This window comes from Myiozetetes cayanensis, unplaced genomic scaffold, assembly GCF_022539395.1.
Source record: "Myiozetetes cayanensis isolate MyiCay16 unplaced genomic scaffold, myiCay2020 scf5-8, whole genome shotgun sequence".
Taxonomy (NCBI): Eukaryota; Metazoa; Chordata; class Aves; order Passeriformes; family Tyrannidae; genus Myiozetetes; species Myiozetetes cayanensis.
The window spans coordinates 17,167,015-17,191,624 of record NW_026087742.1 but is presented as its reverse complement, the minus strand read 5'-3'; the positions used below and the strand labels follow the sequence as shown (position 1 = coordinate 17,191,624).

The 24,610-nt window shown below is 38.0% G+C and overlaps 1 protein-coding gene across 1 annotated transcript; it reads right to left on the bottom strand.

Moving 5' to 3' along the window:
* Positions 1 to 1,559: 1,559 nt before the first annotated feature.
* Positions 1,560 to 24,610, bottom strand: CIP2A (cellular inhibitor of PP2A). The gene is made up of 21 exons (XM_050333741.1): positions 24,459 to 24,610; positions 23,252 to 23,399; positions 22,115 to 22,227; positions 20,820 to 20,914; positions 20,119 to 20,215; positions 19,846 to 19,968; positions 19,548 to 19,693; positions 18,770 to 18,845; positions 17,506 to 17,733; positions 16,992 to 17,151; positions 16,039 to 16,180; positions 15,164 to 15,263; positions 14,176 to 14,294; positions 11,913 to 12,105; positions 9,700 to 9,774; positions 9,506 to 9,616; positions 8,534 to 8,730; positions 6,638 to 6,751; positions 4,758 to 4,840; positions 4,117 to 4,256; positions 1,560 to 3,036 (listed from the first exon to the last, which is right to left on the bottom strand). Exons 1-21 carry the CDS (start codon positions 24,558 to 24,560, stop codon positions 2,866 to 2,868), a joined length of 2,733 nt encoding a protein of 910 aa, XP_050189698.1. The 5' UTR covers positions 24,561 to 24,610; the 3' UTR covers positions 1,560 to 2,865.

Below are 24,610 nucleotides of genomic sequence, written 5' to 3'. Positions count from 1 at the left end.
CTCTTGGAATCAGTGGTGAGAGAGAGGTGGAGAGATGGAGAAACACAGGAAAGCAAAAGCCTAAAATAAACCACCAGCAGGGAAATAGAAAAAAGATCAAAGAATGCAGAATCGATACTAAAGAGAAGGGGAGTGCTAAGGTGAAGACAACATACAACAGGATGATGAACTGAAGAGCATTGACCCCAAACTACTATCTCATCTTTCCCAATACCTACACAAAAGTGAACCAGAGAAAACACACACTACAGAAAAATAAATACTGATTTTACAGTGTGATTGAAACAACGTACAAAGCCATACAGAACCACGTGCTGAATGGAAAACTTTCTCCAGCTTATGCAGGATAAAAAGCAGCTGCTTTCAGATAAGAAGTACTAGAGTGCTCAATATTGAGATGTAAGGATGCTCTGACCTAAGATATCTCAAAGTCTCTGCTTGTAAAACAGGCAAATCGACAACCTGATGCAACACAGATAATTAAAAATCGGCTCTATTGAAGAGCTATTTGTTGTGCTGGTGCCAGCTACTCCCTGCACTGAATGAGGGAGCCTATGGGGAAAGAAAAAACGTCCAATAACACAGGATACAGCACATAACAGGAATGTTAAAACAGCAGAGGAAATACCTAACACTGATAATAACAAGATGCCTAAAATCAAGCCCCATAACACAGGTATTTCTCTGCATGAACTAAGTGCAAAAATCTCTAGGCTTTTCTACAGTGAAGAGAGCTATATGTTTTGAACAAAACTTTAAACAGGCATCAATTTATTTGCTAGTTCCATTAGCCACTATTCATTACCATTTGTGAAAACACTGCCAGGAAAGAACACAGAAATGCTGTCAAAGTACCTTGATGTGCCCATGCATTTATCTGCTATGCAACCCTGAGTTCAGCACCACTTGGCTTAGAACAGCATATTGAAACACCACATTTTTCTGGGGGCGGGGAATATAATCACTGTTTATATACTCTGGGTTCTGTCATGAAAATGCCAAAGATTCATTTACCATTTCCTGCAGACATGTACCTTATTGTTGCCTCACTCTGGGGAGCAGCTTGATATTTTTGCCCTCCCATTCCACCATCTGACAACAAAGTCAAACCAGCATTTATCAGTGTAGTTCTTAACATGCTTGACATTTCCTACTAGAATTTGTTTACTCGAGCACTTCCTGGTAGAAAAGGAGAAAAAACCCACACCAAACCCCCCCCCCAACCTTTACTTACCCTTTCCTCATGACCAAGAGAGTTAAAGAGAAATGAGGCCACGTCTGCAAATTTATTTTGACACTAAAAATTAACCCATTAGACTGAAGTAAAGATGTATGGTTAATAAAGCTCTCCTTCCTAAATGAGTTTGCAAAATTCCACCAAAACCCTTTAACTCAGCAATTCTGATTATTCTTTTTTTTTTTTTTTGGTTAACCATGCTAAGCAATAACTGCATTATGCAGAAAGGCAACCAAACTGCATCAGCTGTGTATAAAGCTGGCAGTCATCCCTATAATTTACCTCACTTAACTGAATACACAGAACACAGAAAACACAGCAACTATTTTATTTTTTATTCCCCTGATCTTCCAAGAGACCAGAACAACGTCTATAAAGCTTCCCTGTGGCTGATAGTTATAAAACCTTTATTTCAGTAACAGGTTAAAATACATATAATTCATCTGATGTTTTGTAATTGCAACAGAATGTACAAGGCTGTACTTAGACGTGAGCTGAACAGTTTCAGTAAGGTACATCTACTACTCAACAGAAAACAAAAGAATCTCAGGTATTTTAAAAGCTACCCATTACAAATTAGATATAAATAAAGGTAGTAATGCTACAGGGGGGATTTTTCCCCCCCCGCTCTGGTAATTCTACCAAAATACAAATACTAATGAAATACTTCTGTCAACTGCTAAAAGACAGGCTTTTCTTGTCACATTTAAATTAAGGACAGGAAAGTGTTCTGTCACTCAAAATCATGCATCAGATCCTAGTAGTAGTCTTTCATAGGAAAGTACATTTTTAAAAAGAAAACCAAGATACTTGAATAGTTACACTGTGAACAATATATGAAATCCTGTTGATGCTCAGTAAAAAATGACAATGCTGATAATAGCTTGCACATTGGAGGATTGCCAGAAAAAGTGCAGATCTTTTTAAAAAACAAAGTGTTGTAGGATTAGGAAAGTATTATCTAGGATTTAAAAATATTTGTACATTCCTGTAACGCATTTTCTCATGCCTTCCCTAATTGGTGCTGCTTGCTAAAAGGTCATTTAGATCTGGTGTTCTACTTGCTCAAATTCATGTCTCCTCATAATTAGAAACACTTCCACATTTTTACTACATGAATCACTTGGACCAATAGGCTGATAAATAGAGCTTTCAGTGTAACATGTTCTAATTGACAGAATTCATTTTATTTTTATCTTTGTACCTTAGACAGGAAAAGGCAACACTGCACAAATAATAATAATGGTATTCAGAAGGGTCAGAGTGAACAAGATTAAAGTATAGAAGTGCTCAACTTATGAAGCACGCTGCTTGCCAGACAGCCAAAAGAAGGATATGCAGAGAAAAACAAGTCAGTGACTCCCATGTGCTTTATGTTTCCCTACATATATATTTAATCACATGCTGAAGCTGCATTTAGCTCCCCAAACAGACGATAATAGTTCTACCAAGACCTATTTGCTATACAGTAGCTCATTTTTTCAGACCCAAGTTTCCCCAATTACTATGTTTTCTTCTCAATTGATAGTTAGGCTACTTTAATTTTAGACGTTTTAAAAGTCTGATCTAAAAATCTTTACGTACATTCATACATATGTATAAAACACTAAAATCATAAAACCAGAGCCCTACAAACTGAGGTTCACTGCTTCTGCACTTAACTTGCCACCACTTAGACTATGAATCATTGCAATCATAGCGGAGTGTTTGTTCAGTTCTTCCTTCTGTAGTTTTACAAGTGCCTCTTTTTCTTCCAAGCGTCCTTCCAACTGGGATTTTTGAACTTCCAGAGAAGATGCCTGAAGAAACAAACAAAATGTTATTGTTTCCACCACTATCAACTGAAAAACATGCACAATACAGTGAAAGCTTGAGTGGCCTGGTGGTGAATTTAAGCAAGTAATTAAAAAGCAGTTTTAAAATTCCAAGCTTATTCCAGCAGTCTCTCTCAGCTGTACGTTTGGTGAACATGAATGATTACAACTACTGCCACACTGCAAAATGGGAAAGCACAAACCCCCATGTCCTATTCAAGCAGCAGAAGTGTTTACAGTTAAGCTGTCTACATTTCATTTCAATACCCAGGCCAGTAAATATTTACTGAGAACAAGGGAAATATTTGGTATATACTGGATAATACTGCCTGGAAAGATTACGCTTTTGCTTCCAGGAAATGGAAATACAACAAATGTGTTTGTCAAACTGCCCACTTTACATTTGCTGCTCAGTTTGCATGCAAAAGGAATCTCTGCCCTGAGAGTTTACATGGAGCCTTACCTGCAGACAAGGACATGTAGGTTGCACTGAAGTTTGGGGCATTTAGTTGTTGGGCGTTTAATTTTGTTTGTGTGCCTTTTTTTAAAAAAAAAAACCCAAACCATTACCCTGTTAACCAGGCATAGCATAGCAAAACTGGTTCCTGTTTTAAAAAAAGACTATTTCTTAGAGATAAAAATATTTTTTATTAGAATTTCAAAGATCAAAAAATCAGGTGCATTTTGGTGCATGGATATGTACTTTAATTCATGACGTGAGAAAGAGGGGAAGGTAAGCTGATCCCTATTTTACATAAGTCCAAACTACTGAAGAGGAATGTGCTACCCTCTCTTATTTAACGTTATGCTATAGGTTTGGTGATGTTTTTTCCCCCTTCCAAACATTACGTACTCACACATCACGCCTCACACAGCCTCACTAGAACTAGATCCTGACTTAAAACTCAATAGGTATACAATTAAAATTGAGAGAATTTGCTCTTGTCCACTACTAGACTAGTATCTTTAGCTACTCTACCACCAAAATACCCATTTACCAAATCATCAGTTAAATAGATATCTAAAATTCCAGTCTCTAGAATGCAAGTGCAAATAAGTTCTTACCTTGATACTGAGTTCTTTCCTTGCTTGCTCTGTTTTACTTAATTCCTTTCTAAGAATATCGATAGTTTGTTCCATATCTGTTTTTTCTTTCTGGTGAGTTTTCAGTTTTTCTTCCAGAACTTTTATATTCTGTTGCAAGGCTTAAGAAAATGAACACATAAAAAGATTGGTTGCCAAACTCAGAAAACAGGTACTGCATTGCCCTGGGAAACAAGGTGTTTTTTTAATTAACTTTTTTTTTTTAGCCTCAACATGGCTGCTAATTGAATTACTGAGTAGTGCCACCTACTGCTATATTTTAGTGGTTGCTTCCAGTCATTTGCCCAAGAGTTAAATTAAGCTCTTCTAATTTGCAATTCCTACAAAAAATAATTCTAAAGACATGCTGTAAGAAGATCCTGAAGGGACATGTGATGCTGTGCAGAGATTCAGTGAAGTCTGGGAAATCAACTTCATGTATCCTTTGGAAAAAATTAAAATCTGTATTTGTTTCATTCAACTATTAAATTACATATCCATGGCCAACTAAGATTTACAAGTTGCTTAGCAAGATACAGCTGCTTATCTAGAGCCCATAAGAACAACATCTAGTTAATGTGGACAGTTTTCCAGCTTCAGTGACCTTTGGGTAAGAGACTTACTTGCTATTTTGCCATCTCTCTCCTGTAGCTGCTGCTGTAATTCTTTTCTGTGATCTTCACTTTCTACCAACTGTGCAGCAGTCCTAAAAATGCAGGGAAATAAATTTTAATGATCAAAGAGAGATATGCCATCATTTCCATGCCCTAAGAAGCTAGAATGATTTTCATATTATTTCCAACTGCCATAGAGAGTTTCAAACCATAAAACCTACGAATGTGCAGGATGTGAGCACAGATAGATCTTATTTCCCTCCCCCCACTCTCCATGGAACAGTCACTGCCTTCCCTGATCATGGTAGAAACTATTGAAAAGGTTCATATCTGGAGCTCAAACCCCAGAAACTGTTGCCTTTGATTACAGCCACAAAGCATCCAAAGCACTGACAGAACTGAAACTGTCATTCAACACGAGTCAAAATTCACTGCCATTAGTGATTAGGGATGCTGGGGTTTTAGCTCTTAGTAAGCTCCTGAATAGGCAATACCATTAGTAAAACTTGTTTCAGGCATTATTCAGGACATCTACGCATAAAAAAACTACCATTCTGGACATCATCTCAATTGTCACACAACACTAACCCGACCATTCCATAAGATACTGCCATAGCCCATATATAGGTTTGCCTCAGACTTCCAGATTTAAGTGTTATATTTAGTTTCCACACCCATTTAATATATAGGTACTGTCATCTACCAGCAGCATAGCTGTAACCTGAGCACTTTATGCTCTGAGAAGCTAATCTACTTCTTCAGTGATCAGCTAGCCCAATTTCTAAGGCATATTCTATCTGTCACTTGCCTTGCCTAGATGGCATTTGCTGTCAGTCTTGTTTACTTCTTCATCCACTTTTTATCTACCAGTTTCTAAGCTGCAGCCTCCAGCAAGAGGGAGGGAAGTGTATTTCCGTGGTCTCCCTTTTATTCGTGGCAGTTCAAGAATACCTCTCTAAAAACTGCACCTCTGACCTGCCTTTAATGAGGGTCAGCTTTCATCAGAACAGCCCCCCCAATTGCAATGATCTGCATGTTGAATCTAAGTGTCCAAATTTATTCAGCAGTAAACTAATGTATCAGTATGAAAATTTTCCATTTGAATCAGAACTCAAGGCAGTGATTTGGACTGCTCTGATTACTGACAAGGCAAGCGCCTGGAAGGATGAAGTGAACTTTGCAAGCAAAATCCAGAATAGTATTTTATTTCTAAACTGAATATAAGGCCTGCCTATGAGTATGTTTTAAATATATTTTCTGAAAATGTATTAAATAAAATCTGTCAAAGAGGAGCCCTGTATTTCCCTTAGTTACATTGGTAAAAGGTATATCAGACCTCTACTTTAAGCCATCAAAAAAGAAAAATTATAATTAATACTCAAGAAGATATAAGTGATGCTAGTTTTATGGTTGAAGAATAACGTTTTATACCACAGACAGAACACCAACCTTCAGTATTTCTAATCTCAAATGCATTCGTTTAGTAGGGTTGGTTGATTTTTTTCTGATCTGACATTAAGAGAAAACTTGCATGAAAATCTTTGGGTGATAAAAGCATTTAAAAATTCAACAACTACCAAAACGACACCTCCTCATTCCCCAAAATGCACCCAAGAACTGGGTCATCATCTTTCTCTTCCTACTATCACTGAAGTCTGTGGGTATTCCCTCACCACCTTCAACTAATAAAGGAGCAAAATAAACCACCACAGTCTCTCACTACTACAGATTCTCATCTAACATAAACATATAAAGCAACCCTGAAGCATCTTTGGCTTCCTCTAACTTTGCTTCTCAGAAGTTACCTAAAGCACAACTGAAAAATTGAGACTAAAGTGCTACTTAGTTTTACTGTTCAATTTGCTTTAAAAAGACTAGACTGAGCTTACCTGTCATTCTGCTGCTGGAGTGATTCATTTAGTTTCTTCATTGCTTCCATTTGTTTATTTAGTGAATTGCATGTTGTCTGTAGATCTTTATATTGTCTTTCAGTGGTTTCATACCTACACATGAAGTAGAATTGCTTTTGAAGAGTTTTACTTTAATAGTTTGAAAAAAAACCCCAAAAAACTTGACATCATCTATGCAATCATCCCACTCAAGCTAGAAGGAAGGTGTTTTGGGAAGGGCTGTTCAGTTGATGATTTTTTTGGTGGTAGTTACCTGTGTACTAGATTATTATTTTTTTTAATGAACATACTTAGAATCATATAATCATTTAGGATGGAAAAGTTGAGTTCATTGAGTCAAACCATTAACCCAGCATTGCCAAGACCACCACTAAACCATGTCCCTAAATGTCACACCTACACATCTTTTAGACACCTCCAGGGATGGTGACTCAGCCACTTCCCTGGGCAGCCTGTTCCAATGCTTGACTTGGAAGAAGAAAATAAACAAACAAGGCAGCCAAGCTTCAGTGGATCCCTTAGATATCCTTAATTATTAATGATCAGGAAGCAACCTTCTTCCAGCAGATAATTTAGGAACTGTCAAAACATATAAACGCCCTTAGAAATTTGCAATTTGCAATGTTACTCTCCAACAGTCTGGGTATGTCAGTCATCTTTTAAGGGAACCTGAGAGTCAGTTCATGACTTCCACTTGTCTCATGATCCTAAAAACTGAACGTACTGAAAACAATGCAGTGTGCATTTAATACAGGCTTATGAAACAGATCTCATCCTCTAAGCAAACATTTTCCGATTCTCCTACCAAAGGCAAAATTCTCTCCCCTGATGTCAGTCACTCGATTGTTTTTAAGGAACAGTATATCTGAAGTTTGCAAAATTATTTAAAGAGCAAGTTTTTGCTTTGTAAACACATTGTGAGGATCAGGAAGCTTTTATTCCTGCTTTGGAGAATTTAAAGCCTCAGACTGAGGCTGATTTATTTCATGTGACTTAGTCAAATTAGATATTCACAAAGTGCATGGCTGCATATAATTCAAGCAAAAATGGAGGCACTTCCACAATGACCATATTAGACACCTATTATAGAAATCTCATCATGGACAAAAGTTTTATACATTTTCCTCCCTCAATGACTCCTTTATTGGCAGCAATAAGCCTTCAAAATTGTCTAATGTAATGCCTGCTTCCATTATTAAGCAAGAAATTTGCTCTCAGTTTTATCAGCTTCTTTGCCTTGCTGACACCTAGTGACAAGACCAGCTCATGAGAGTTGAGAAGTTTATGCCTTTATTCTTCTAAAGCACATTCTAGTTTCTATCTTTATGTACTTCTGTGTCTAATGTGTCCCTTTTTAGCTTAAGATCCTAAATAACAGTTATAAATAATTCAGGACACAGAAGGTGCCACCTTCCTCCCTACCTCACTTTTACCTAATTTCAGTCAAATTTGCTACTGCAATGATCAAAGATCCAAAGTCCTTATGCAGATATATTTGCAGCATATAAAATCAGACACTGAGAGCATGGTATAATGCTAACAGAAACTAAGCATTGTTAGTTCTGTTTCCTAAAGAACAATGCTCTCCTTTATACAAAGTTCTTGCTGTTTCCTGAACTGGACCATCAACATCTACTTCAGTTCTTGTTCCATTGAGAGCTGAATGTTAAACTATGTTAGATTTAACATAATAAAGTTCTTGAATGACTTAAGTTCACCTCACTGACAAGCATATAGGAGAAAGAAAAACCAGTGAACTTTCCACTTAAAAACATGACTTAGCAGGTTATGTTGCTCTTGTAATGTGTTTAACCCAATAAAGGGCATTACCACTTTAAACCCAAAGTCTTTGTTTAGCCATCTTACATGCCTTACCTCTGAAGAAGATCAACAGAGGATTTTTTCAGTATTTCATGTTCTTCAGCAACTGTCTGCAACTTCCTGTTGTGTTGAAAGAGCTGCTCAATATCAGTCTGTGCTCGTTCAGATTCTACCTGCTGAGCTTTCAGCAAATCATTAAGTTCCTCATTTTTTCGTTCTGCATCCTTCAACATTGCAGCCAGAGTTCTTGCCTTTGAATGGAAGGACACGTCCCCCACAAATAAAAATCAAAGGAACAAAACACCACATACACCATTACCAGGAATTCATTTTTAGAAGTCACTTTGTAATAGGCAAGTTTGAGGCCACAGGTCTAGCACTAAAATGTCATCACCTACATTAAGAGAACAAATTCTCTCATCTAATGTTAACTACAAATTAATTTGTTTACTAAATTCCTTTAGCTCCCCTTATAGACAATGTAAGGGAAGAAGGAAGAATAAAGTAAATAATGACACATTTTAACTATGAATTTAGTAATCTGCAGCCCAATATTTACTATAACTTTTAAACAGTAGAAATTATTCTGAGTTTTCAATGCAGAGCTCAAATACATACCCCACAGAAGCAAGCTTTATTTCAAAGTTCATCTCTGACCAGTGATTAAAAGGCACAAACAAAAAACAGTTCTCCATATACCAGCACATTCTGTAGAGAATTTTAATAAGTGGCTTTATTAATTCTCAAGATTATTGATTATTGTTTGTTAATAATTAGTGTTAATTCAGTGATAGTAAAGTAGGTCAGTTTTGTTGACTTCCTTAAGGGAAAAGACATTAAAGAAAACTGTGCCAAAGAACAATTCAGAGGAAAACAGAACACTGATGATGAAAATTAAGACTGCCCTAACCTGCAAGCACAGCTTACAGATAAGCAGCATAGTTTCCACACGCAATCACACTCAAAACTACCAAGGCAATTATTAGTCTCACCTCCGAGTCCCAGAAGGAAGCTCCTGCTACTTACCTCGGACTCAGCCTGGGCTCTCTGACATCGGTACTGAGCCATCAGCCTGTCAGCCTGAGCCAGAGCTACTGCCTTGGCTTCCAAAAGGTCTTGCAGCCTGGTTTCTTTGGACTGTGTGTAGGAAGAGCATTTTTCATTAACATTTTCTGGATGTACAAACTGCAAGGTACCCCCACGTGCCAGGTTGTACTCACTGCTAATGCCGACAGCTTCTGCTCGTAGACATCCATTATGTCAGAGATCCTCATGTCAGCCAACGGCTCCTTCATCTGTGGAAACGTTTTCCAGTTACTGCTACTGTAAATCTGCGTGTACTTAAGACAGGTAATGCATGCTGAAAGAGTTCAATAGCTTTGTGAGCTCCACCTGTCCATTAGCTTTATGAATTCCTATTTTCACATCTGCGACTGTCTGCTCCAATACATCCACCTGACTCTTTGGGAAAATTTATGACTAATTGAACTAGTTAGGCTTAATAGGAGTCATCTGCAGTAGACTGTCAGTCCAGCACTATAAAAAGGTAAAATTATCACTCAAATTGTTCCCTTTGGTCTAATCTTTGCTGGAGAATTACCAGTCCTCTCATAGGATGCCTAAAGTAATCTGCCCTAACATTCACAGCACAAATGCTTATGGCTAAAATTCCTTGTTCATACTCCATGGCTTTCTTATTGTCCAGATTAGCAGAAAAGGCCCAGGAAAGTTGTTTTGACAGGATACTATCCAGAACAGAACTTACTATGTTAACCCATTGACTTACTAGACAAAATTCACCATATATGGCACAACAAGTCCTAAGTGTTTGTTAAAATATATGCCTGAGCCAAGTGAGAATGCTACTTTGTGATTTTGGGATATAACACCACTTTTGAGCAGTTGTTCATATCTGCTTATATATGACCAAGTGCAAACTATGCCAGCTGTTCATACACTGAACACCTACTGAAAACTTACAATCTCTGCACCATTTTGAACCATTATGTAAGAACTTTTTTGCATATTGACAGGAGCCCCCGTGTAGCTCCAGCTGTCAGATCATTTTTCTGTCCCTAAAGTACGAAACAACTAGTTTATTTGCCTACTTGCAAACTTAAAATATCCAAAAGGACATGGAGGTGACTGCTATAAGAAAAGCTTCTGTAAGTTCCTTTCATTCTCTCTGTACAGGAATACAATGAAGAGTGTTTTCTCAATTATGTTTTGACACACATTTGAGCTTCACACAACATAGAGAGCACACACAGAAATGAAGAACTGGATATTCAAAGTGAACATGTATATTGATTTTTAATGGAAAGTTCTACTAATTAGAAGGCCTAAGAAAAGTGTTACCCAACAATTCATCAACAACTTTCTTCCCTAAAAAAAATGGAAGCAGCTTTACAATCTGTCACAATACTGGAAGCTGCTGCACTAGTGCTGTTTAGGCACCTGTGGCTGCTTTGATTTACATTAATATAAACACAGCAATGCACCCACAGACTGTCACGTACAGTCCTGGAAAGGACAATCAATGGGAGCATCCAGTGGAAGAATAAAAAAATAAGTCAATGAAGACTCACTTGACTTTTTTCATTATTATTCTGGCAGCTGACTGGAACTGGTAGCTCCCTGAGTTCAAGTGTTATCAGTTACAACAAAGAAATGAGAGTTGCAAAGCTAAGGCTGGAGGCAATCCCACTAATACAGATATCAAGCTGTTATCAAGAAACTTTCTATTCATTTTCCCAATCTGCATACTGTTCTTTCAAGCCAAAAGAAAAGAGAATCAACAATCCATCACTCAGTCTGAAGCAGCTACAAAGCAGCTAATTTGCTTTGAACAGAAAATAGAAAGAGGAGATATATCCAGCATCTGACAGCACAGCCCACAGAGCAGCTCACGGTATGTGGTGCTCGTTTGAGTGTCTCACCCGCGATGCACGTTGCTGCAGAGGGAAGTAAAAACTTTTGAAATAATAACAGTGCCTTTCCAAGAAATAATAACAGTCCACTTTCCAAAACTGAACTGCAAATGCTAGAGTCAGCTACAGCCAACAAGAGGAAAATGCTGCTGGGTGTGTTTAGGCATACAAGAGGTGCACTGCACTTTTCTAAGGCAGCATAGCCTCTCTTCTTGATTACAGGTCATTTCTCAGGAGAGGGAGAAGGCTCCTTGTTTGTGTCCCAGGAAGTTCAGGCACCTGGACTATATCTGACTCTGCCTTCACATCTGACTGCTAAGAAGAGCGTAGGAGCCTCACTGGAGAAAGGGACCTCAATAAAAGGAGCACATTCTGAGTAGACAGCAATCTAAACCAAACTCAACTGATACACACGTGGCAGACTGACACTTGGATTTTAATTTCCATCCCTCCCAGTAAAAAGAGTGTCAAATATTTAAAAAGGGCATATAAATTCTACCAACCTCTAGTCCAGAGTGAAGTTTTTGTATTAATTCCTGAATATTTGAAGCTGTGGATTCATCGCTTGAAGGATGGTATGAGGAACACCTCACTGAAGTAATGGTGGTCACAGGTGCCTGCATTTGGATTCTTTTTGCTGCATGTTCTGTTTCTTGTTGTCTGTAGGCATTATTTGCTGCAATGCTTTCACCAAGCCTGTATAAGTGTAAAGGTTATTAATGACACAATCTCCATTGCAAGGACTGAAGAGAACAATTTCAGAACAAAATTAATTTCTCTTTCATGGAAAACAGATTGGAGTCACATTTGCATTATCACAGAACATTAAGATGTGTATCAGACATGTGCCCAAACTGTCCAAAGACACAGAGTGTAGGGAAAAAAAAAAAAAAAGAAGAGTATTATGGTTAACCTTTAGAGACAAATGCAGAATCTCATCAGAAGGGACATAGTGCTCAGCTCTTTTTGAGCAGATCAGATCATGCCTCTTATGAGCCTGTGAAATAGGTTATTTCACCTGTTATTATTCAACTTAACTAGGCAATTGTTTGTCTCAATGAAGACTGAGAAGTTACTTAGTAAGAATTTTTATTGGGCATAAAAATAAGAAAACTGAATCACAAGAAAGCAGAATGCTGCCAATAAACCTTAGTTTTCCCTTGTCTATAATTCTGTTTTACAATGCTATATTGCACACAGCACATTTAATTTTCTAAGTTTTAACCCAAATTTAAGTATGCAGATAAAAGTGCAATCTGTTAAAATTTGTATAGAGAAGAGAACTCAAGAGCTTAGTTAAAAGTAATTACGGTACCTATATTCCAGTGCCTGTAATGCAATTTGTGGTTGGTATTTTCAAGGCAGGTAGTAATGACATGTTTCAAATAAGAAAGAATGATAAATCAAAAGAGCTGATTTTGGAGGTAACAGTTAAAAAACTTTTTTCCTCTTGATAAACTCCTTAATTATTAAGCTATCCCAACCACTTCACTGAAGTGCTGTCTCAATTGCTTCCTAAGTGAACCCAAAGCCTATTTTTAACTCGCATTTAGATATGTTATTTGGCTATTCCATTGCATAACTCCAGACATATTTGATTGTACAGATCCTTCATTCTTCCAGCCAGACTACTTGTTACTGGCCATTATGAACATGTTTCCTATATCCACCACATCATTTAATTATAGAATAATTAAGGTTGAAAGGGGCCCATCTACAGACCAGCTAGTTCAACTCTCCTGTTCTAAGCAGATTGCACAGGACTGTAGTATTCATAAAAACAGCCCAGCTGTTTTCAGGGTGAACACAATTTTAGACTCTTATTAGTGTCTTCTTATCACTGGCCTATTTCTGGGTTATGATAGAAATAGTAGGATTTCCTGGGGTGTGGGGAGACTTTTGTTTGTTTTCTGAACTTCCTGTACATGCCACTACCTTCACAAACTTTCTCAAAACCAACCAAAAAAACACAGCAAGGCAAATTGCCATGATTTGGTTGGGTCATCTTTCTTTACTTTTCCCCCCATATAAGTTGTAATTCAATCACTGTTCCAAGATAAGTTGGTTATGTTACAAATCTTTCACTCAAGAAAAGCAGCTCAAATGCCAAAGAGGCATCTGATCTGGAAGTTCTTCCAAACCATTTCCGTTTTTTGTTTTTAAAAAACTCTACAAACAAAAAAGGAAGAAGTTTCAGATTAGTTTCCTAGGTTGCAAAGACTTGTGATACAATTTAAAACCTTTTTTTTTTAAATTTTTATTACATCTACAGAAATAAGGACCATCAAACAGAGTTTGTCAATATTTTTTCCTTATTTAGGCCAGCTTAAATACTTAAATACCCAAATCATATCCCTACCATCTGCCTGTATCTATCCTAATTTGCTCTTTCTTGGAAGTTATTCTATGGAGGAACTGAAGAATGACATGTCTGACAAAGTTCAGCAGGGAGAGAAGTCTGACAGTCAGAATATTAGATGTACACTAAGTTCCAAGCACAGACTTAAGGCAAATGAATGCTGGGAGATAGGAATCAGTTACTCCTATGCTCCCTAGGATCTGATGTAAAATGAATGCCATCAGCACTGGGACTCTTTCCCTGGCTTCCAAGATCACTACTGTCTCATAACTGCACAAAAGGAAAAGATAGTTTTTCCAAAGTTTCTGCCTCTGATGAGCTGAAAATAGCACTCCAAAAACATGAATATCACTAGAAAAGCTCACAAAAATGTGTAATTTAACCAAACTCTCCAGAAATAGACTTACACTACGGCAGGAAAATCTGGTAAGGGTGCAGCCTCAAACAGTATTCCAAGCCCCACTTGGACTTGCTCTCCGTGGTTTGATGTTAAAGCAAATGTCAAAGGTGTAATCAAGCGCTGATCCTAAAAGACAGTTTGGTCAAAACAAAATATAGCAGTCAACAATAACAAAACCTCCCTCACCAAACACAAACTACTAAAACATCACAATATCAAGGCCTATGAGCACAGAAATATTTTATTCAAAACTTGAGCTACCTCCTTAAAGTTTGCTCTTCCTAAGTTTCTGAACCTGAAGTCAATGGAAGACAACTGATTTATACAAACAGTTTACACCTCTGAGTACTTAAAAACAAGTTTTCCCGTTAAAGCCAAGAAAACAGGTAAAGAGACTACTTAATTCCCTCGAGTTTTCAAGTGCTTGATTTTCAACATAAAGTGTCACAAGTTAAAGTGACTGTGAAACTCATTGTTACCCATTAAATTACACAATTCCCATTCCTGAAAGAAAAATCTCCAAACCAGCAAGAATTGCTTGATTGTCTGGATTGCTTTTCCATCATTATTAAGGCATCATCTGACCAATAAGTGCCAGAAACTGTTTTGACCATGCAAAGGCCAAAAGTAATGCACATATTTAATAGTAACTAACCCCATTAATAATTATATTGTTGTGATAGTTTTTTTCTACTTTGCTACCTTTAAACTGGAGTCCTAATGCAGTCTTAAAAGGATAATTCTTACCAGACAGCTAAAGTATGATTTCACAGGCGTTACTGAATTAAATGACTGAAGGAGAAGCAAACTTCTCTTATTTTAGAACAATTAACAGTGAAACAACCTTTAAGAATTGTGCACTGGGGATTACATTTTCCTAGAAGTTTCACCAGTTTGGAGATAACCACGCAAAACATTCAAAACTAAATCTTATACTGTAGTGCAGTGACACTTCACTTCACCGATACATTTCATGAGACATTTTCAAACCATACCTGTAAAATTTTGTAGAAGCTGACCTCCATACCAGGTACATCCTGCTTCAATCTGCTCATGAGATCAAGTGTTTTCAAAATAATATCAGCAGCAAGTTTGCTTTTGAGACATCCAAGCAGAAAAGCAAATTGAGTGGAAAAAACAAAAAAGAGTGAGATTTGTCAAATCAGCGCTGATAAATAAATTCAGTCAATTTAAAAAAATTCCTTTAAATTCATTTAAAAATACCTTCACAATGAAAATTAAATATGTCTATCAAGGCAACAATGCCAAAACCAAAGAGACAACACTGGGTTCCTTGGACATGTTCCTAAGCTTCTCCAGCATGCCAAGGATGGCAACAGTGAAGACAAAAAAAAAATTCACTTCCAAGTTGAAAGTGAAGAGGGTTTAATTGTGGGTCCAATTATATTTCATTGGGCTTTGGCTGTGTAATTCTTAGTTATATCAACATTCAGGTTCATGACTCCGAGTTGAAGAAACATGTATTTAATTTTCCGTGCAATAATTCCCTCTGATAGCAATGTGTGATATTTTTGAACTCCGATTGCATAAAATCAAAAAGAGAAATTAGGTGGCGTAAGCCAGCTCTACTAAGCCTCTACTTGGATAAGGTTGAACTACTGCAGGAGGTTTAAGGTGTTCCACGTAAGTGGATCTCCAGCTTATGCCAACTGAATGTTTAAACTCAGTTTTACCAACTGAACTGAGCAGCAACATTACCTTCTGTTCCCACAAAAATGCTAAGTTTGATTTAATATCTGTATTGATTTATATGCATTTAAGTGGTACTTTCAACTATCATATACTTTCCACTGGTATAATAACTCTCATACAAGTCACGCTCAATTAGGTTTTAGATAAACGTGCTCACCACATTTTAGAGTCCACCACTTTTGTCCCAAAGCCAGTATCAATCCCACTGTAAGTAAACTGGTGTTCTATGAGACACGTGCACTGGCTGGCAGTCAGCACCTTCGAGACGTGCATTTTCAGTATGTCATCTCTACAGAGCAGTAGACAGAGTTAAGAATAACGTCAATATGCCTGTGCTTAGGTATTGGCACCAAAAGGCAACATTTTCTAATAATAAAAGACACAAAAGCTACTGCATCAAAGCACAAGAGCCTCCAAAAATTCTTTTAAAACCCAACTACATAAGCCACTTAAATCATACTTAACTCACAACCTAAGTAAGCTTCACTTTCCAGTTAACTCACACACTTGGAAACAGACTAAGGGAAACCACAATAAAATGGGTAGCATAAAGTAACATAGTGAACAAGACGCAGTGACCAGGCAGTCCTGAGAAGGGAGTTAGCAGACTTCTTCACAGAACTCAGCTTAGATGCAGGACTGCAGTCATGTCCTCCTTACTAAATTTACTGTGAACACTAAGGACTCAATGAGGAGCGTAAAACTATTATTCCACATTATTTTTCCTTGTTTCATTGATCTAAATTTATGTTGTATTTGGCTGGGTGCTGCACTTGACTTAGCCAGGCAACAGTACTATAGATGGCCACCCAAACTCCCCTTGCAATTTCAGGAGAAAACAGTCATCTTTGTTTTTAATCTGCAAAGTGCTTCTGCACTATTGAATAGCCACAACATTTTATCCTGCACCACTGTATTGCAAAATAATTTCACAGCAATTAGAAAGCTACTTAAGATCTACCAAGATGACAGTCCTAAGTAAAATTAGGGCAGTTATTGTCATTAGAAGCTATTAAAGTAACCCAAGATGGACATATCTTGTAACATCTTAGAGCACATCATGGTGGAGGAATAATAAATTAGCTGCCAATGGACACATAAAAAGGATATTTGTCAGGACATTAATAGCCTTGACCATTCTTTCACACTTTTTCTTCACTAATAGCTCATCCACAATCTGTTCTGGCATCTGAAGATGATCAAGAAGAACAGGCAGCAAAAGATCCACAAAGTGTTTGGCTGAGACGCTGTTCCCACTGTCAATAACATCCTGTAATAAAGACATTTTATTTTGTGTCAATATCTAAAAGCACAGCACAAGGAAGCCAAGCTTACTGTTCTACATTCTAGAAAGCAATTCTGATAGTTTTCTATCTACCTCATGACTTCATGAACTGCCATATTTCCACTTACAACACTGACATACTTCTAAAATACAGCATGTTTTTAAAAGAACAGTTGTTTATAAAGTATGTTTATTTCAACACAACTTCTTTACAAAGAAGTCTTCTTCAGGTATTGTTTTATGTGCTATTTTTCAAGTCAAATTCCAATAGTTGTTTAAATACAATTTAAAAATAGAGCTCCACAGACGCTCTTTAAACTCAATTATCAGTCTTGGTACCTCAAAAATCTCTCTGAATAGTTGCAACGCTAGAACTGAACAGTCTTCAGAGCCTTCCAATGGCTGGTTTGACAAGTGCACCAATGCAACAGATGGTTCAAAAGTCTTTGAGCGAGTCACAAATCTGGTGCTTCCAGAGACTGGGAAGCCAGATGGTTCCAGTATTGCCTGCCGCAGGGTATGACGCAGTTCTGCCACGGAACAGAAGGCAAGGAGCAGCTCCAAGATCTGTGTGAAGTGAATAAGAGTTCAAATGCTGTTAAGTCAAGAACTTACACAGAAATTGCGACTCCCATAGCACAAGTCTAAAGAGATATGAAAGTTCTATGCAATTCCTTTTTAGCATTTTGAAGTTTTCTGAAGAATAGTTTTCCTTCCTTACAGCCAAGTCAGCAGCAGAAACACAGTTCATTATATTGGGGAAGGCTTGTACAGTATTTAGTGTATTGCTTTCCCTTCTTTTTAAAAGACTATGACTGCTGGCTAGTGATTTGGTAAGCAGGACAAATGCATCTACACTCTGAATGAAGAAAGCTGTGGAAGTGAAAACATTCTGAGACATGAAGAGATGCACCTGTGTCTGAGCATGCACAAAGAGAAAAGCACCCTGGAAAGCTCCTTCTCTAAATAAACCCAATAAACAACAACAACAATCACACAGAGGGAAATATTAGCATTTATTATTAACTAGGATGTGTAACACATTCATAAATAAAAGCTTAAGATGCGTTTCACAGATGTGTTCAGCTCCATAATTTTCATGTTTTAGCCTTAGGAACAGGTAGCCAATGGTTCATTTATGTAAGATGGTAGTGAGACAAACCTGAATGTAACAGTTTACTGCTTAAACAGACATGGCATCAATTTGTTCAACTAAAGTGAAACCATTTACTCTTAAATCTTTGAAATCAGCATCAGGGTTCTCTGATCATCAGTTGAAGTCTGAGTGGTATTAATTCAAGTTTTATACAGTGAAGTGGGTACACATTGTACTTCTGGTAGATACCAAAATTTCTTATTAGCTGAAGCACAAAAGGTGTTTTTGTTGGCTTTTTGCTTTTATGTCTGTTGCCAGAAAGCAGACACACATAATCTGGCAAAAAAAAAGTATGAACTTGGCGAATACTCCAGGTCATTTAAGAGTCCTGAAGTCAATGTATTTCATTACCAACCCTTGTATACAAGGAACCTACTTGTGACAACAGAAGAGGAACTAGATTAGGAGTTGTACCCTCTTAGCCTTTAACTGGAAAAGCATAAATACCTTAGATGATGAGTCAGGATCCCTTCCATGAAGAAGATCTAATACTTGACCAAGGCAAGAGGTGAAGTGCTCATATCTACAGCATGCATAGAGGAGAAAAAAATATAAAAATAAAACTGAAATTTCACCACAGACATTTATACTGAGTGCTGAATGCGGGTGCCCTGTTCTCCTTCTTACTCCCAGACACTTCAGGCACAGTTACAGTTTTGATAATGTAACTTCTGTTTGAAATAGAATAAGCTTTAAAAATGTTCTAAGAATGAAAGCAAATTCCTTAAAATAAGCCAAGACTTTTCATCTATTTTTATGGTTTGATTTAGATTGAAAATCAGCAACTAAATTCTGCTAGCTGAATTTGCACAACCACTAGTCAACCTCTCCACAGAACTGCTCTACAACACCCCCACCCTCATAAAATTATTAATTCTTACAACTTCTACCATACTATTCCACTTCAGGATGATATAGCACTGCAAAAGGCAAGATCAAGTTGTCTGACTACCGATACTGTCCAGACAAAGAATTACAGAATACACTATTCAATATTTCTTAAGTGACAATGAAAAAAGAAGATTTCAATTCACACTTCTGTGTGAAACTAGTAACCCAACAACCCTTTAGGTTCAGATATAGCAGTTATAATCAACTATTAAAAAAGCACCTAGGGATTTTTTTTCCCCCCAGTGTTTGGTTCAGAATTCAAATAGCATACAGCAAAGAAACTGAACCAGGGCTCAGGAAAAATACCTCATACTTTTAGGAAATGAAGCCATACCTGGTAAGATAATCTGCAACTTTGGGGTTCTTCATAAGATCCATGAGTAGATCAACAGAGTATTTTCTTGTTAGAGTACCATCTCCATTTACAACAATATTGAATATTAACTGAAACGTCTGATGGATATTTCGAGCATGAAAGAGCTGAAAGGAAGAAGAAAGTTAATGTACAGGCACATACTTAGCAGGGTCTCTTGCTTATTGAAACTAGCTGGAATTAGAATTTTATTTGGCCAGTGTGATAATTAGTTTTATCTACAACATAAGAATAGAATAGACTACAAAGCATCACTTACTTTTTCTCCTACTTCTTCATTTAGGGTAAGGCTTGATAATACTGAAAGTGCAAACACAACCATAGTCAAACTGCTGTGGGCCAGGAAGCTTATTAAGGTACGATAGAAACTCTTCACATTATTCTAAAGCAAAAAGGAGAAACATAGGTATTATAAAAGTTGCAAATTTACAGATTTTATGAATTTATAAGTAAGACATACAAATCATGAATAACACAAAAAAAAAAGTAACTCTTGCCCCAAAGAACCATGATAGAGAAACAAAACTCTTACCAAAGATTTTATCTGACTTTGAATAGACAAGTTGTGACGACAGAGATTTGCCAGGAGTCCTAAACATGGTATCGTTAACTCATCTTCACTGGATTGACTTAAAAGAAAAGTTCAAAAGATGTTTTTATTAAAGCATCTAGAATTTAATTACAAGAGATTGTAGGGTGGGGGATTGGGTGATTGAAGGACTTTTAATTTTACGGTTTTTTGGGGGGAGCTTGTTTTTCAATTAGACACCATTCCACCGAGCAAAGCAAAATTCAGATTGTAATCCACGAAGTGTGGGCAGCTTTTAACTGGGTACATCTGGAAAAAGCCCCAGAGTATCAGAGATCAATGCTATCAAAGGTCATTTATTGCATATACTTCTAATACTCATTAGACTTGTTACAAGGACACTTGAATAAAGTTTGTAATAAGTTAACAAGTCTGCTCCTAGTGACAAGCATGAATTTTTCTCCCAGCTCTTCTCTCTGTTACCGTCCTGCTCCCAGAGGTGTGGGGGTGGGCTAAGAGGCCAATTAATATTCCATCACCCAAAGTCCCACAATCACTGCATTAAACAATCTGAAACAACACGACTTTGAAAAAAAGTCTGTTAACTTCAGAGAAATTAATGCCACAGCTCACTCTGGAGACCAGGTTAGTACAATATGCTGTATGCCTTCAGAAAGTTTGCTATTTCCTGAGTACACACTTACACGTGATGCATTAGAAATGAAATTAATTCATCGATGTTGGTGCCAGCACAGAAGACTGGAACGTTGTAGGTTAGCCTCTGCAGCAACTGAATCCCCTGAGGAAATGAACAGTTATTCACATGTCTTTCCTATAGCATCTCACTGAGGAATGTTACAAGTTACAAAAGCTAAAACTGAAAGGACAAATAACAAGACATACAAACTGAATTAGTTTTCAGACTCTAATGCTAACATAACAATTACACAAGCTGCTGCAAGCACACTGAGTAATGTCCTACTACACCGATGTACTTATTAGAATGCCAAAGAGATTAGTCAGGTTTTATTTTGACAGAGGAGTTACCTTACCTTTCCAGACCATCTAAAATAGGGTTTTGTCTTACTGAAAGGTCTAGAAGTCTCATCAAAATCCAAGAAGTACTTTGCAACCTCTTGCAGAAAGGATGCTCATAGGAAAAGAGATTTGCTCTAAAGACTGACAACAGGTCTAATGGTGGCAAAGTTCTTCATCTTTTGGCACATAACTGAGTTAGCAGAAGTTAACACACTCAGATATGACAAGAATCACAGCACAGGTTAGCAGCTGAAACAAAATCTAAGTGTTTCAAGGTCTTATTGGATCTATTTGGTGACTACAATATCTCCCCTACTGATGGGCTGGTCACTTGGATCCCCAAGCTGTGGTACTCCTGTTGCTTTGAGATATATACAAACCATGAGAAAAGTGTTCTTTACTGGATGCCTGACTCACTTTCCACAGAACAAGTGCAACAGCACTACTAGCAAAATTCATTTTCTGCTCTTCCACTCTATAAAGAGAGATGTGACCACAGGCAACCAGCAAGTACTTGCTAAAAGCTCAGAACGACATAGGAGAAAATCTGTGCATATTAAAAAAAAACAAAAAACCTTTAAGGAAAGGTTAAAATTGGTGAGGTCAAACTGGGAGATGCCAGATGTTCACTGTAAGCTTCTGTAAGTACAGCCCCCTGGCATTCACTGGCAGATGGCACTGACCAGGAAGGAAGGAGGCCAGACATGCCCTGCAAAACTTCCATGAAAACAGGCAGCCACAGCTTTCCTTTCACTCCTTCACAGTCACCTGTCAAAGTATTAGATACAAATAATCTCAGGCTTTTGTTATGAACATTAGGAGAAATAACTGAATACCACACCTAAGACTTTTCCTGAACACATTATTTCAGATAGGGCTTTTGGAGGCTTATTACATGCATACAGTATAATGCATATTATGCAACAGTAGCCAAATATTATTAAGCATTAGTTCCCGTTACCTGTAATAAGAGCGGGTCGCTAAGGTTCGTAGAACTTCGATAAACCACTCCTGCCAGCACGCTGGTCAGATTGTAGGTGTCCTGCAGAGCTTCTCTAGTCTCATTGTCTGAAGCTAGAATTTAAGAATTATTAGCAAAATCCCCTATCTATTAGCAAAAGCAACTGTTGTATTAGCTACCAATCTGAGTAGAAGCCTAAGTCAAGTAGACTAAAACTGATAAATTGATAGGGTTTCTAGAAATAGTTAAATAAAAAAAACCCAGGCCATTTCTACTTAGGAACTGGAAAAGACGTAGCAAACAAGGATGACAGGTAAAACAAATCAGTTGGAAGAAGAATAATTCTTTAAATTTTCCAGACCCAACCTCAGACAATATAATTTTACAGTAACTGTTCTGAAAACATAAAAGAAAGCTCAGAGAGGCTAAAACTCCATGAATCAGAGATGACAAATGAAGTGATCACCCCAAAGGACTCAAGTCTTCAATAATGACTCACACATGATGAGAAACTAAGCAGTGAAGGGATAATTTTCCCCCATATATGTACGTTGTGCTCTGAGCACAGAGCTCCCAGGACAATGAAGTCCCACTTCTGTGAAACGGAGGGAAAAATCAAACAAAAAAGGCATCTCAAGAGACAAGTAAGAGGCAGTAGAATCTACTTTGCAATTGGGAAACTTGACGCACAGGGGCTCAAGGTATAGGAGAGCCCAGACTGCCACCCTGACAACACTCTGGTGGGAGAGGTAAACAGAGGTGATGACATTTGTTGACGTAACATGCCTTCTCCCTGTCCTTGCACCCAGGCAGGTCTCTCACTTCTTTAAAAAGTTAGTCTGTTCAAGCTCCAAAAATAAAGGACAAGAGAATAATTCCTCACCCTACCCAGTGAGGAAACAAATGCTGACAAGCACAGTCATTGTAATTTCACAGTGATGACTTGAAATGTGCTTCTCATGGAGATTTAACATCTTAACAGGTGGCTCAGCCAAGCACTCCACCACAAAGAAAAATACTTCATCTTTCACACCCAAAGCTTCTTCCAAGAAATTCATCACACACACCACAGAATCAGCCCCTGTCTTATCTTCCCTTGCCCAGACAAAAGATAAAAAGTTCAGATGGAAACCTTACCTAGTTGTGATAGCAAAGTAACCACAGACAAGGTGAGAGATGGGTTTGTATTAGTGTCCTCGAGGAGCTCCACAAGGCAACTGAGACACTCACTTGGTAAAATCTGGTTTGAAGCAAATAACCGTGTAAGCTTCAGTCCAGAGATAACCTGGAGATGAAAGGGGAAAAACAAGCTTACTCAACTGCAACAAAGTAATTCACACAGAAGTCAAAGCACAGAGTTGTATTAAATAGACTATGCCCTTTATGACAAACTGAGAATACAAGTGCCACTCTACAGAGGCATTTGAATTCCCATCTGCTAAGAAAAAGAAATGTTTTGAAAGAAAATCTGTTTTTCATTCCAGTGGATGTGTTCCCTTTACTCTTGGAAAGTACCAGATTTATTTATTTTGAAAGTACAACCAAACAGATTGCTCAACACAAACATGTAGCAATCAGCCTTCAGCTGAGCCCAACAGCCTGCTTCCTTAGGATGTGGACAGGATCCCAAAGGTGCCATTCCACAGGAAGAGAAGCAGCAGCAGTCAGTGCTGTTTTGGGAGCACTCTGTGACTGAGATGAAAAAAAGTGAAGCCTGGGTTCAGGAAACCCTGTACAAGAAGATGCCAAAAATTACATATCTGTACATCAATACAGGCAGACGCAATTTGTATTTTAGATAACAGAGACACATCATGTTGAGTTTGCACATTCCCTGTGTATCTCTTTACGAGGTGCACAAACAAGAAAGCAAATAGAGATGCTAAGTCTCATATAAATGTTTTAGTGATTAAAAAAAAAAAAAATCTGTATTTGAAAAAGGTGCCTTGCAGATGAAGTAATTCAGCCAGTGGCCAACACAGGGTTCTGCACAAGGCTGTACCTGGAGGCCAGGGAAATGCACTGGCCTACCATCTGAACAAAAAACACACCGGAATACGTGTTGCATGGAACTGGCAAACTCCAGATACAAGACCAATTCATCATTCAAACTCTGTTTTTAAGACGTGAAAATAAGTGATCTTTGTGGGTCAGAATTCTGGGGATATGAAAAAAACCAGAAGTCCCTCGTAACACACGCTATATGCCTTCCCCGAGTGTTTATAAGCATACTGTACACATCTGCAAACACACTGTAAACACATAAGCACACCACAAAGCATTATAACAAAGGACACCACAGCCGCCCCCACGCCCCGCTCCCGCCGCGCCTCGGGACTCCCACCTCCAGGCTGCGCTGCAGGAGCGCGGCGTTGTGCGGTGTCTTGGCGGCGCGGTACTGCGTGGCTGCGAGGAGCAGAGCCTTCATGCAGCCCGGGGCGTCCATGGCGGGGCAGCCCCTCACACGCTCCGCGCTCCGCCCTCGCTCGCATTTCC